The 15953-nt window shown below is 34.8% G+C and overlaps 1 protein-coding gene across 10 annotated transcripts in view; it reads right to left on the minus strand.

Moving 5' to 3' along the window:
• Ppp1r9a (protein phosphatase 1 regulatory subunit 9A) overlaps positions 1-15953 on the minus strand; it is a 307086-nt gene that overhangs the window by 92040 nt on the left and 199093 nt on the right. For all 10 annotated transcript variants that reach the window (XM_010603427.2, XM_010603425.2, XM_010603423.2 and 7 more), the window contains exon 5: positions 891-1026. In XM_010603427.2, the coding sequence (XP_010601729.1) occupies positions 891-1026 (136 nt within the window). The remainder of the gene's footprint in view (positions 1-890; positions 1027-15953) is intronic.

Below are 15953 nucleotides of genomic sequence, written 5' to 3' on the forward strand. Positions count from 1 at the left end.
AAATAATATATTCAGGTAAGCAGAGGCAAAACATATAAACTTTCACTTTACATCAGCTGGTATAAAGAAGAATATTTGTTTTATCTAAATATTTACTAGCTATAAAGTACTACAACTAAATTGTTGATGGATCTTTTGACACGCCAGTATGAAACACACATATGTTTGAATGTGTTTGGCATGTAGTATGCTGTACCATTTTATCAGTGTACATTGGCACTGACATTAGAAACAGATCAGCATCTGTACTACATTACAGCACATAAGGGTGCTAGAGAGGCATTTTCACTTAGGGGCTAGCAGTCTACTCATTTACTTGATTTTATACAGAAAGTGGGAATAAATGTATCTACTCTGTGGAACATGTGATAGTGGAAAAACACTGCTCTTCATTATGTTAGACAAATAATAGTGAACAAATCCAAAGAACTTCGGGGGCACTCTTGGAACTGTTAGCAATTTTGTGGATATAAGGGTGTGTCTTTTCACTTAAAATATTTAATGTTTTTTTTTTAAACATTACATAATATTGTAGAACATTTGGAAAAGACTGAAAAAACTATAAAGCAGAGAGAAAAAAAAATACCTAATTCTAGCAATAAAAGTGGCCAGCATTCACATTTTAGTGTTTTCACCCTTTGTTTCTATAAATTTCTATATAATAGTATAGTAAAAGATAAGACTGATTTGTTTCCACAGTTATCATACTGTAAATAGGATTCCCACGACTTGATTCATAGTTTCTGGAAATGGTATTTTTGTTCTGTGAGGATGAATTTTTAGCTCAGTGTAGAAATATTCTTTCAGTAACTGCAAAGAGCCTACTGCACAGTTACACAGTAGTAGGAGACACCATGAGAAGAAATGCAGAAAACAGCTCTGTCCCCCACCTCATCGTCATCCGCATCGTACTGGGCATAGTGCTGCTCCAACAACTCTCTCTGGCGCCTCTCTTGCTCCAGGGTCTGACTTATCAGCTGTGCGACCTCACTCACTTGTCCTGGCTTTTCTCTCCCAATAACAAACCTGTAGAAAGGTTAAGGAAGATAACTATAGTTATGACTCTCCAAGCAAAAGGAGAACCACGCTTGAGATCTTAGCAGGTCTACCAATCCCCCTAAAAAGTAGTATCACCCATGTACTTTAAGTTGCGTACATGGCTGGGAGGAAAAGTCAGTGATGGAAGGGACATTTACAGACACAGCATGTGAAGAGGGAAAGGGGGAACATTAAAGAGTAACACTCTGGGAGAAATCATAAAGATGAAATCCATTTTTTTTTGACACAAGATATCGCTATGTACTTTATACATCTCAGACACCTTAAAAAAATGGAACGCAATTTTCTGTACCAAACTTAATCATTTCCATAACAATATCTGACTTTTTGTTAAGTTCTTAGAACTTTGTTGATAGAAAAGGGAAATAGAAGTAATATATTTTGTTTTGTTTTTAGAAGGAATTCTTTTGAGGGAAATGATGGTAGAAGAAAGAGTGTAGTTCAAGAAATAATAGCACGAAGGGAATTACTGTTCATATTGATTCCTATGGGAGACATTTATAGCCAAGAGGATGCACATGGAGGCCCTACTCTTAAGTGAAATTAATAGGACACACGTGTAAATACCAAAAAGTTTCTCTGTTGTGATAAACTAAAAGTGTCAATAAGGATCAAAATGTATAAATGAGATTGTGTAATAGGAAGAAAAGGTCTAAAGGTGCAGGGGAAGTGGGGGGGGGAAGGTAAGAAAGGAAAAGAAAAAAATATAAGAAAAGGGAAAAAATGGAAACAAAAGTGTTTGTAAATAGGGAGGGGTGGAGGGGGTGAAGGGAGGGTAAGGGAATGGGGAAACAATAAGAACAAAGATACGTCTTGTAAAGGTACAAGATCCCAATGATGAATGTAATTGCATTATACACGTACAATGGACCAATTTTTAAAAAAATTTTAAAAGAGAAAAATTGTTAGCCTGAATTCACTGAACTCTAAATACCACTTACAGATTCTGTGACCTTGAATGTGTTAGTATTTCTAAGCCTTAGTTTCTATATTTGTAAAATGAGCATAATACCTATAATAATTATGTTATATAAACCTATGAAAAGCTTATCTGGTGCTTACAGAGTGTTTAATACATGATGATTGTTCTTTTTATCCATAATATACATTATAATCCAGATAAAGTTGAACACATTTAAAAGTACACACACTGTCCCAATTACCTTCTATTTGATCACAATTTTAAAAACAGAGTTAGTTGTTTGTTTGTCTGGTAGTTCAACCATAGAAAAAGGATAAAAATACTTGGCCTAATGGGTATTCTGAAAATTTTAGTTTCTGTTGCCATTTAAATATAAAACTACCAATTATGTATTCACTTTAAATTGAATTTTTAAAACTTTCAATACAAAACAATTAAGTTAGCAACAATCAGTCCCATGATTGAGGCCAAATCAATGGACATTTTTGGGAATTATAACTTAGACATTATCTCCAAGCAATAGTGTAATACCTATAGTCAAATCAGTTCACTACTAACTTAAAGTCTCTTTAAGAGAAAAATAATTTTATCACTTTTTAATATTTTCTTTCTTAAACATGAAAATGAAAAGCATGGCCTTTTTCAAGTGTTTAAAAAGAATTCACCTTGTTTCAATCTGAATTATTTCACTAAGAACAGTTCGCTCTCCTTATGCTTCTCAGCTATGATGTATAATGGCAGACACATAAGTTACTCATTTTCTTTTCAGCTACTATGAAACCAAGCAATGTGGGGTTAAGATGTCTCTAGTGTAGGAGGTCCCACTGATGAGTTCATCAGATTCTCTGGTGAGTGTCAAACAAAAAACAGAAATTGCATTTATAATTTGCTAAATTAAAGTGACAAATATTCTGTTCTGTGTGAAAGATAAGGAGTTAAAGTGAAAAACTTTATGGATGCCTTATTTTTTATTCCTTGTCTTTTTTTTTTTTTTTTTTTTTTTTGGTTATGCTAGGGACAAAATCTAGAACACTGTGCCTATTAGGCAAGCACTCTTCCACTGAGCTATGTGGAAAGTTCCCCAGAACTTTGTATTTTATTTTAAAATCGGATCTCACTTAATGGCCCACCTTAATCTCAATCTGGTGATCTTCCAGACCCATCTTTCTGAATCTGGGCTTACAAGCATGTGTCACCATGCCTGCCTGATATTTTAAAAATCCTAATGTAGAATTAAGCCAATACAAAGATGGAAAAGCTACACCAGGATATAGGTATTAGTTCTTATATAATAAATTATTTTCAAATGTATGTCTTAAAAAGCACAAAAATAGATACACAGATCTGATATTTGAACATTGATTCCACTGTAACATTTATGAGTTATAAGATCGCAGAATGCTTCTAGGGACTTTTGTAAAAAGTATCTTTTTTTCTTCCCCCTGTGTGATCATGCTACATGGCTGGCCTTACACTGAACTTAGTAACTTTGAAAATCTTTAACTTTTTTGGACAAGCAACTAGTGGTAAACATATCTCCAGACACTGTCACTAAAATTTATTGATAACAGTTAAGGGTTAAAGTCTTATACAACCAAACACATGACCTTTATTATGATTCCATAGTCTATATATTTTTGCTTTCTAACTTCAGAGTTAATTCACTATTCTATATAATTGAAAATTTTTGAATTCACTTCTATGAATATGTTTGCTTTTGAAAGGCAGACCCAACTATATAAGCTTAATTGTAAGCAGTATTTCTTTGAAGAACATTTCACATCTAAACTGCTACTAATTTTAAGAATTTTTATTACATTGTAATTTTTAAAAAATTCATAGATATACACATGCTACTTCAAGGACTATGTAACATTTAACAGATGTAAACTTAAAGGATTTTTTCCAAAAACTGTACATCCTCTTCAGAAATAATGTTTCCCTATTTAATAGTTTGGGAGACCGGTGAGGACTGCCAGCAATGTGGCGAGCTCGCTGCTCTTCCACCTCCAGGGCTCCAGGCCTTCACCAAAGCAGACTGGTGAGGACCGCCCAGCCATGTGGGCTCCTCAGCAGCATCCCCTCCACCCCTGCTCACGGGCCTTCTGGGATTCACACTACAGAGGCACAGGTGGTCATAAAGGCCATTTACTGAGCTCCAGAAGATAGAACAGAAGTGAACAACTGCAATAAAGGCACATCAGACCTCTGTAGTTGTTAAATTGGAGGAATCACTGCCTTCCATCAGAACTTGGACAATCTTCAGGGGAAGGGCAGCTGGAACCTGCAGTAGAATCTTGTAGAGTTCAACCCTGTAGGAGGCCAGGAAGCCCAATTTGGGCCCTGCAGCCAGAATTCAGCCTGATACTCAGGGGTCTGCCATTGGCTACTTGAGACTAATTGACTTAGTTCTGCCTCATAGCTGCCCACATTGTCTCTTGTGATAGCAGAAATATACCCTGAAAGAGGCTCTTCAAGTATTGTTTTTCTTTTCCCCTTATTTTTAATATTTCATTTTTTATTTTTAAAATTTTATTTTCTCCCATTCTGCAAATTCGTTTCTTCTTTTTCTCACCCACTCTCTTGCTTCCCCACATTATTCTTCATCTCCTTTTTTGTTCCTGTTCCTTCTCTAATTTGGATTTCTTCTTTTTCTTTTCTTCTTTTTCCTTTGTTGGATTGTCATTAGTTTCAAAGGAAAGTGAGTACAATTTATAGCTTCCCTAGGTAGGGGAAAGGTAATAAGGGAAAAGAATAAAATATGAGAAAATGAAAAAATGGAAATGAAGTGTTTGGGAAAGGAAATGAAGGGGTGAAGGGAGGGCAGGGACAAGGGGAAAGAATGAGAACCAAGACCAGTCATGTAAAGGTACAATATCTCAGTAATGAATGTAACTGTACTGTATACCTAAAATGTACCAATAAACTCAATGAGAGAAAAAAAACCCCAACAGATATCCAGGAGATTAAATACTCTATTGCAAGCATTTATAGCAGAATGAACAAATGTAAAGATAGAAGTTCACATATAGAAGATAGGATTGCAGTCAATGACCATGAAAAGACAGATCTCTTAAAAACAGTAGGGGATCATGAGAAATCGATCCAACAACTCCTAGATGATGCAAAGAAGAATAACATAAGACTGATAGGAATCCATGGAATAGCAGGAGAAAGTACAAATTACTTAAAAATTCTGTTCACAGAATTAATGACAGAAAACTTCCCAAACAGAGTGGAAGAATTTGACATACAGATAAATGAGGCATACAGGACTCCAATGAACATGATCAAAAAAACTCAAACCTAGACATATAATAGTCAAGATCCTGGAAATCCAACAGAAGAACAAAATACAACAAGCAGTTAGAGAAAAGAAACAAATCATATGCAAAGGACACCCATCAGAATCACAGCAGACTTTTAAGACAAATCCTCAGGTCAAGGAGAACCTGGAGTGAGGTATTTCAAGTCCTAAGAGAAAACCTCCAATCTAGACTGTTGCATCCTACAAAACTCTCTTTTAAAATGGATGGGAAAATAAGACACTTCCATGACAAAGAACACCTGAGAAACTTCATGAATACCAAACCAGCACTACAAACAATTCTAAACAATATCCTATAAAAAGACAATGAAGGTCACAACGCCATGAGGCCCAACAGTGCAAATCAATTAGGCAAGGTAAGAAACTAAAGGAAGAGGGGGAAAAATTAAAAAGAGCCAACAAAAGGACAATAACATGACAATGATAAGTCAATACACATCAATTATAACCATAGATGTCAATAGCCTCAATTCACCAATCAAAAGAAATAGACGGGCAGAATGGATTAAGAAGCAAAATCCAACAATATATTATATAAAAGAAACATACCTAATTCGAAAGGAAACGCAAAGACTGAAAGTGAAAGGATGGAAAACAGTTTTCCATTGACAGGAGCCCAGCAAAAAGCAGAGGTAGCAACCTTATTCACAGACAACATAAATTTCAAACCAAAACTGATTAAGAGAGACAAAGAAGGCCACTACATCCTTGTAAAGGGAACAATCCAAGAGGAAGAGATGACCCCACTATTACAAACGACAGATCGTCTAAACAAAAATCAATAACAAAATACTAGAACTGAACCAAGCTTTTGAACAAATGGACTTACTAGATGCCTACAGTGTTCCACCCCACAAAATCACAATATATATTCTTTTCATTTGCACATGGGTCATTCTCCAAAACAGACCACATACTAGCTCACAAAACAGGTTTAAATAAATGCAAAGGAATTGAAGTTATCCCATGTATATTATCAGTCCATAGTGTAATTAAGCTGGAGATCAATAGCATAAGAAACCATAAGAACTTCACAAACACATGAAAATTGAACAACACTCTCCTGAACAATCAATGGGTCACAGAGGGAATTAAAGAAGAAACTAATCAGTTTTAACAAATAAATTATAATGCCACTACAACATAAAGGAATCTATGGGAAACAATGAAAGCAGTTCTACTACGTGGAAAATTCATAGCAGTGAATGCCCACCTTCAGACCACAGAGAGAACTCAAATAAAAAAAAATCTAATAATGAATCTCAGGCTCTTAGAAAAATAAGAGCAATAAAAACCCAAAGTTTGTACAAAGGAGGAAATTGCAAAAAATCAATGCAATGGAAACTAAGAGAACGATAGAAATAAATCAATGAATTGAAGAGTTGATTTTTCAAAAGAATAAATGAAATCAAGCCAGCCTTGTCAAAAAAAAGGAAAGAAAAGGCTCAGATCCATGCAATTAGGAATGAAAAATGTAAAGTCACAACAGACCCAGCAGAAATCCCAAGGATCATCAATATCTACTTCGAGAACTTGTACACTGGTAAAATGGAAAATACAAAAGAAATGGACAGATTTAATGATACTTATGAATTACCAAAGTTAAATGAAGAAGATTAAAAAAATTCTAAACACCCCAATTACAATCAGTGAAATTGAAAATGTAATTAAAAGTTTAGCAACAAAGAAAATCCCAGATCCTGATGGCATCACTGCTAAATTCTACAAGACATTTAGAGAAGAACTACTGATGCTACTCTTTAAACTTTTTAATGAAATTGAAAGAGAAGCAATACTTCCAAATTAATTTCTGGAAGCAAATGTTACTTTGATTCCAAAATCAGGGAAAGACCCAACCAAAAAAGAGAACTACAGGCCAATCTCCATAATGGACATAGATGAAAAAATGCTTAATAAGATACTGGCAAACACAATACAGAGGGTCATCAAGAAGAACATATACCCTGACCAAGTCAGATTTATTCCAGGGATGCAAGGATGGTTCAACATAGGTAAATCAATAAATATAATATACTATATTAAACAGAGTCAAGGACAAAAACTTTCTGATCATCTCAATAGATGCAGAAAAAGCATTTGACAGAATTCAACACCCATTCATGATAGACATCCTGCAGAAAATTGGAATACATGGTCTTTATCACAACTTGATAAAGGCTATCTGTGAAAAACCAAAAGCCAACATCATACTAAATGGCCATAACACTGAAAACCCTCATAGTAAAATCAGGAACAAAACAAGGGTGTCCAATATCACCACTTCCGTTCAAAGTAGTTCTGGAAATATTAGCCACAGCAACCAGACACGAGAGAAATTAAAGTAATAAAAATAGGAAAAGAAAATGCTAAAACTGTCATTATTTGCTGATGATATGATACTCTACATAAAGAATCCGAAAAATTCTGCCAAAAGGCTTCTAGACTTAGTTGACACTTTCAGCAGAGTAGCTAGATACAAGGTCAACACTCAAAAATCAACAGCCTTTTTGTACACAAATAGCAGACTCACTGAGAGAGAAATTAGGGAAACAATTCCTTTTACAATAGCATCCCAAGAAATGAAGTATCTAAGAATCAATCTAACAAAGGAAGCAAAAGACCTCTACACTGAAAACTATAGCATTTCAAAAAAAGAGATCAAAGAGGATAAAAGAAAACAGAAAGATACTCCCTGCTTCTGGGTAGGAAGAATCAACATAGTGAAAATGGCCATACTACCAAAACTGCTATACAGATTCAATGCAACCCCAATTGAAATTACAATAGTATATTTAACAGAACTAGAGAAAATAATCCAAAAGTTCATTGGGAATTAGAAGAGATCTAGAATAGCAAAAGCAATTCAAGGCAACAGAGACATGGCAGGGGTATCACAATCTCCAACTTGAAAGTATACTATAAAGCCACTGTGATAAAAAAAAGTATGGTACTGGCAAAGAAAAAGACCCGAGGATCAGTGGAATATATTGGAAGATACAGAAACAACTCCAGATGTACTCAGCTACCTCATCTTTGACAAAGGAGCCAACCATCTTCAGTGGATGAAAGATAGACTCTCTAATAAATGGTGTTGGAGAAACTAGATTTTAACCTGCTGAAGATTTACATGCTTATCTTTCACCATGCACTAAACTGAAATCCAAGTGGATTAAAGATCTAAATATTAAAACAGAAACACTAAACTTGCTAGAAGATAAGTTAGGTAGAACTCCTGAAGACATTGGCATAGGGAGGGCCGGGGATTTAGCTCAGCGGTTCGGTGGCCTGCTTGCAAGCACAAGGACCCGAGTTCAACCCCCGTACCAAAACAACACAAAAAACAAACAAACAAAAAAAGACATTGGCATATAAAGACTTTATGAACAAATCAGTAGTACAGGAAATAGCACAAAGAATCAACAACTGGGATCTCATTTTATTAAAAAAGTTCTGCACTGCAAAAGAAACAAACAACAGAGCTAAGAGAAAACCTACAATGTGGGAAAAAAACTTTACCAGCAGCTCCTCAGACAAAGGACTATTATCTAGAATATAAAAAGAACTAAAAAAAAAAAATCAGATCCCCCCAAATATAAAGACCAATTAAAAAATGGGCACCTGAAATGAACTGACATTTCTCAGACAAAGTAAAAGCAGAAAAAAAAACATATGAAAAAATGTTCAACATCACTGGTCATATGAGAAGTGCAGTTGAAAACAGTGAGATTCCATTTCACCCTAGAAAGAATAGCTGTTATCAAGAAATCAACCAATGACAAATGTTGGCAGGGTTTTGGGAGAAAGGAACCCTTCTTCATCATTTGTGGGAGTGCAGACTGGTGCAACCACTGTGGAAATCAATATGGAGATACCTGAAAGAACTAGAATTAGAGGTTCCATTTGACACAGTTATCCCTCTGCTAGGTATCTTTCTAAAAGAAATGAAAGAAACATGCCACAGTGATATACGTGCACCCATGTTTATAAGTGGCAGAGTTTGTAATAGCTAAAACTTGGAAATATCCCAACTGCCCATCAGTTAGAGATTAGATAAAGATGTGGTTTTTCTATAAAACGGAATAATACTCAGCCATAAAGTATGAGAAACTAGAGTAATTCATATAGGAAAATGGATACATATTGAGGCCATACTCTTAAGTGAAGTAAATTAGACACACGTGTAAATACCTAATAGTTTCTCTGGTGTGAAAAATTAAAATGTAAATACGATCCAATTGTATCACTGATAATGTGAAATAGGAAGAAAAGGACTAAAGGTACAGGGGAAGTGGGAAGGGGAGGGGAAAGGAAAAAACTGGAAAAGAAAAAATATGAGAAAAGGAAAAGTGGAAACAAAGTCTTTGTAAATAGGGGAGGGTTTGGGGGGTGAAGAAAGGGCCAGGGTATGGGGAAATGAGACTCAAGATCTGTCATGTAAAGGTACAATATCTCGATGAATGTAACTGTACTGCCTAATTCAAAAGTACCAATTAACTCAATAAAAAATACTTTGGCTGTCTCAGGTTAAATATGAGCATTAAAAAGTTAGTTTGTTAATCTATATATAGTGACAACATAAAATACTCATATCAAGCCACAGTCCTCTTTGATTAGATGCTTAAAAATCCCTACTAGATTTAATCTTCTAATATAAGCAGCAGTTGATCCTTCTTACATAATTAAAATTAAGAAGTTCTACAGTCCAGGGTTTCAAATCCATAGTGGCTTCTCCTCTTGCCTAAGGGAAAATGGTAGTCTTAGGAGTAAATAAAACCCACAATGATTAACGGTTTCAATGAACACAAAAATTCCCTCCATATATATATACTGTGTGTGTTATATGCAATATATGACTCTTGAATAATCACAAAGCCAAAGGCTCTCATAAAAAGTACAATTTTCAACTGTTTTCTATGCTATCATGGCAATAATAAAGTATACAGTGATATAAATGAGGTGAAAATATTTAAGGATTTATTGCACTTCCATGATCTTAAGTATAAATAGAAGAAACATAGGTGTCCTCATTTAGAAGTTACACATGCAAGCATATATGCAAACATAAACAGTGCATATCTATAAAAACTCCTGTCATTCATTTATATTTTCTTTTGCATATTATAATGTCTTCCAAAAAGGCTAATTATTTAATAATGTCAGATTAACTAATATCTCTAACTACAACTACTATAAACTCCTGGTCTCCAGAAGTGAAATAGGCTCCATACAAAAAATAATCAAACCAGGTGTAGCAGTACACCTAGCACTTGGGAAGCTGAAGCAGGAGGATTGCATGACTTTGAAGTCAGCCTGAATTACACAGTAAGTTCAAGACCAGCCTAAACTACATAATGAGGCCCTATTTCAGGAAAAAAAAAAAAAAGGTAATTAATCCATTTGGTGGGGATGAATGCACAATGAATAACTGATTATTGGCCATGAGTAGCCAGTACCTTCTAGAAAGTAAAGTTTAATGTGAATGAGTGAAAACATACAAATCATTAGAAATTTCCTCATACTGAAATAGAGTCTCTCCCCTAATAATAACAATTTACTGAAACTGCTGAGTACTAGTACGACAGTCTAAGGTTAAGAAGAGTATCTAACCAACTCCTTTTCTAGGATTCACTTGTTCAAATACTCTACCTCTACCATACCTCACTTAAATTTTACATTTGTATGGCAAAATGCAGAATCTTTTAACTTTTATGTATCGAAAAATGTTTAAATCTCTCAATCATGATTGTCAATTTTTCTTAAACTATTTTAAGTGTTTTACGGTTCTTAAGCTGGGTACTGCAACACTGTGGTATACCTTTCCATCAGCTCTGCCTGCCCATCCATCCATCCATCCATCCATCCAACCAACTACTTATTAATCACTACTGTGGCAGGCAGCCTCTGATATGAAACCAAGTGATCTCTGATCCTGATACTCATGTCTTGTGCAATTCCCTCCCCTGGAGTGTGGCTGCATGTACTAACTCAGCTTTGTCAAATAAAATACAGAGATGCCTTTTCCATATCAGGTTACAAAAAGCTGGCAAGTCCACTCTTGGGCACTGTTTTGGTTGACTCTCTGGAGAAGCTGGTTTCCATTTTATGAGGCAGCCCTGGCTGAGAAGCTCACGTGATGGCTTGGAATGGATCACGGAGAATATGAGACAATAAAAACCTGTTCTGGGTCACTTGATACTGAAATATATTCTATGTAACAACAGATACATCAACTATGCCTGGTGCATAGTGAAAAATCAAGTACATGTACAGTCTTGCATGTAGGTGTAGACTCAAAAACATGAGTTCTTAAAACTTATGTTGCAAATCCATGTTTGAGTAAAGGAAAAGGTCCAGAGGTAGAGAAATTTATGATTTTTTATTTCCGGTTAAGAAGTCAAAAATTGATGAAGTGATTTTTAAACTAAAAATACACAGCACCACAAAAATCTACAGATTGTTAAAAAATTCAGTTTGATTATATCTACCTTTGTTAAAGGGACTAATCCTTTCTGAATCACTGCCACCATTAATGGTAATCAATTAGTATGCTTTTTTAATTTAGTCACAAGTGTTATCATGCAAATTCATCATTACTGAGGTCAAGTTTATATATAATAAAACTGACCAAGACTGATTTGGATAATCTATCTATCTTCCTATCCATCTATCTATCTAATCTATCGCCACAATATGGGACATTTTCATCACCTCCAGAATGTTGCTTCTTTCTTCTTTGCAGCCAACACCCTCCACCTATCTCTGCTTCTGAACAGAGACCTGTTTTTTGTCACCATAGCTTTGTATTTCTGAGAATTTTATATAAATTGAATCAAAAAGTCAAAAGGCCTTTGTGTCTGGCTTCTCTTATTCATATAAGGTTCTTGAGAGTCCTAGATGATGTTGAATGTACCAGCAGTTTGTGCCTTAGCATTGCTGAGAAGTATTCCATTGTATGGGATATAATACACTTTATGTATCCAATTATCAGTCTGAAGAACTTCTAAGCAGTTTCCAGTTTTGAACTATTATGTATAAAGCTCCTGTGAACATTTAAGTATGAGTCTTTGTGTAGGTGTGTATTATATTGCACTTCAGTAAATAGCTCAGAGTTGAATTGCTGGCTAGCACAGTAAATGTGTATTTAACTTTACGAGAACCTGTCAAACTGTTCTGCAGAGTGGCTGTGCTGTTCTGCGTTCCCATCACCAATGAATAAATGTTAAAGTTGCCCCACATCGTTTGTCAATGTAAAAAATTATTCATCTTTTAAATTTTAGGCTTTCTAGTAGTGGTAGACTCACATTTCATTGTGGATTTAATTCGTGTTCCCTAAGTGATCAGTAATATTAAGCAGCATTTCATGTTTAAATTATATATCTTCTTTGGTAAACTGTCTCTTTAAATTATGTGCACATCTTTCACAGGGTTGAATTAAAACTGTATTTAGGATTACTGTAATAACTTTATTGAATATGTGTTTAGATTTTATATATAATTCCTTTATCAGAATTTGTTCTATATTCATTTTGTGACTTGTTTTCTCATTTTCTTAAAATAATTTCTAAATAAGTATTTTAAGCTTTGATGCAATTTAATTTACCATTATTTTGATTTATATTTGCTTTTGAGCTAAAAACATCTTTGATTAATCCAAGATCATAAAGACTTTTGCTATTTTCTACAGGTCTTATGATTTTAGCTGCTATAGTTTTAGATATGTTATGTGATGAAGGTGAAGGGTTCATTTCTTTGCTTTTTGTTTTCTTCTGCTTTTAATGAGGCCATTCAAATTGTCCAGCGCCATTTATGGAGAAGACTATAATTTCCTCCACTGAATTATTTTCTTGCTTTAGTAAAAGCTCATTTCTTTAAATTTTTGCAGGTCTACATTGCAATTCTTTCTGTTCCATTAATCTATTATTACTATCCTTATGCCTAAATGAGACTGCCTTGATTAGTAAATATTTCAGACAATAAAAGCACTCCAACTTTGATCTTTTTAAAACAATGACTTACACAAAATAATTTCTAAGATATGTTTATATATCTATTTCTCTAACGAAATTGTTGGGCTGGCCAGAGTGAGCTCAAACTTGTAAACTTCCTGCCTCAGCCTCCTAGAGCACAGGGATTATAGGTGTGCATCATCATGTCCAGCCAAGGGGTTATGCTTAATTGGCCCATTAATTTGGGGGAAGTAAACATCCTAAAAGTATTAAGTATTCTGTGCGTGGGAATGATCTATTTTTTTCCATTTTAAGTTGTCTTCATTTTGACTCAGGTACAGCAACTTAATAAAAATTGTGAAGATGGACATATATGCATAATTCTTGATACTAAAGGAGGGGAACGCTGGGTCTTTGGCCATTGACTCTGATATTGGCTGTAAGTTTTACTTAGATGCTGTTCATCACATTGGAGAAATACCTTTCTATTTCAAATTTGAGGTTTTTCTTTTAAAGCCACATCTGCTGAGGTGAGTAAATGATTTCTCACCTCTCTACTTATACTCAGTCCTTACTTTCTTACAGTCTTGAAACAGTTATAACTGTTTTAATGTTGACATATACTAATTTTTATATTTCTAACATTTCTATACAAGTTTCTTTTGTGCAATTTTTCCATTCATCTTAACTTTTCACTTCCTTTTTGAACAGGTGTCAACTTTGTTTAGAGTGAGATATTAAGATATTTTTGTATCCCAATAAATATTTTGAACATTATTCTGAAACAGATTAAGTCACTTCAAAATAAGTTTTTCTGAGGCTTCCTTTTAGGCTTTTGAATGGAAGTGAAATCAGAGTCACAATTAGGTTAAGGCTAATTTGTTTTATTTTTGACAGACTTGCCTTTATTTAGTTTCATATTTAATGCTGTACTTATGAATAAGCTGCCTTGAAATCCCATGAGCTAAAAAGCCTCATCAGTTAATTAAGTATTATTTTCTACCTTCCACAGTCCTAAAGGTGATAGAAAATGTTGCTAAACTTCATCATTACATAACAAAGATTATCTTTCTTCCAGTTTGAATAGCATTTTCACTTTTCATCTTTAAGAGCTCACCAATTGTCTCCTCTGGAACTATGAGGTTTCTACTAATAGTCTCTGCAGAGGCTTTTTGGGCTTTTCCAATACTTTGCTCAGTGTTCTTCCAATCTCAGTAACAGTTCAGAACCAAAGCAACTCCCACATTTTCAGGTTTTTCTTATAGCTGCAGCCTGAACTCGGAAGCCAAAATTTGTGTTAAGTTGTATTTGTTAATATATGATCCTACAGTTTATGAACACTACCTTCCCTATCTGCTGGAAGTCAAGCATTCAGGGAAGGCAAGACTGGCCAGTTCAGGCTTGGGCTTCCCATGAAGTTCAAACAGATACCAGAGAGGGCTACAGTCCTCTAAATACTTTGAAGAGGCTAGAGAATCTCCTGCTGGTGCCTCCCCTGCATATCTGGCAAACATGCTGGTTTTTGAAGATTAACACTTTTTAAAATTTAACCTTGGAAGTCATAGGTCATTATTTTCCCCATTTTCTAATCATCATATAGCCTCAAGGGAATCAATATAGTAGAAGAACAAAAAAGATAGCTAATATAAGGAGGGCAAGATCAACAGAAGATCATTAAATGAACACTATGGAAAATGAGGCAATATAATAGAAACTGACTTGGGGTGTAGACAACATTGGTAGTGTAACATGAGAATACACGTTCGCTGAAAGAAGTGATTTATGAACTGAGACTTGCAATGGGGTGACTGACCAAGTAGATGTCATGTGTCTCCGGGGAGACACTGAAGTAAATCCTGGGATGAAGTCTGAATGCCTCAGAACCAGAACGAGAAGCATAAATGTGCAAGAGCTATAGAAGATGGATGCTACCACTCAAACCAGGTACCTGAACTCACACCTCTCCCAGTTTTTGTTTTATTTGTAGGGGCACTGGTGAGGGTGATCTTTACACTCAGTGGAGTAACTCAATGGTAATCTCTTCCAGAAACAGCTTTACACATACACCCAGATAATGTTTTACTAGTATCTGGGTATACCTCAGCCCAGTCACAATGGCAAATAAAATTAATTGTAACAGTCTACTGAATCTGGTCTGGCTACAAATCCAATTATTACACAAAGCAATTTTGATAGGTTGATGTATCTTACTTGGAAACTAATCATGGACCTATATCAATCATTTAGCCCTATTTGGTATATTTCATAGCATTCACCAAGGATGAGAGTCATGCTCCAGATGACTCTACAGATGTTCACTTCTTCACCCTCACTGGCTCTGGGTTAATGCATGCCTTACCTTAGCACTGTATGCTGCATTTACTGCTCCTTTCTTTGAACTTAATTATATTTAGTAAGTTTTTATTTTATCATAGTATAAATCTAAACAAAAAGTTTTAATACTTTAAAAACCTATAGTATTTATGGTAGTTGATGATATGACTTGCCTAATGCTAACATAGTTAACAATTTAGAATAAACTTTTGTTCTCATCATCAGATTCTGCATTATGTAAAAAATAATTTAAATAGGGGTGAAGATTTACCTCAGTGATTCCACTGCCTGCTTCGCAAGCACAAGGTCCTGAGCTTGATCCTTGGTACAAAATAATAAAAAAAAAAAAAAAAAAAATAATAAT

The sequence above is a fragment of the Fukomys damarensis genome, unplaced genomic scaffold, assembly GCF_012274545.1.
Source record: "Fukomys damarensis isolate Sample0158 unplaced genomic scaffold, DMR_v1.0_HiC HiC_scaffold_4, whole genome shotgun sequence".
Taxonomy (NCBI): domain Eukaryota; kingdom Metazoa; phylum Chordata; class Mammalia; order Rodentia; family Bathyergidae; genus Fukomys; species Fukomys damarensis.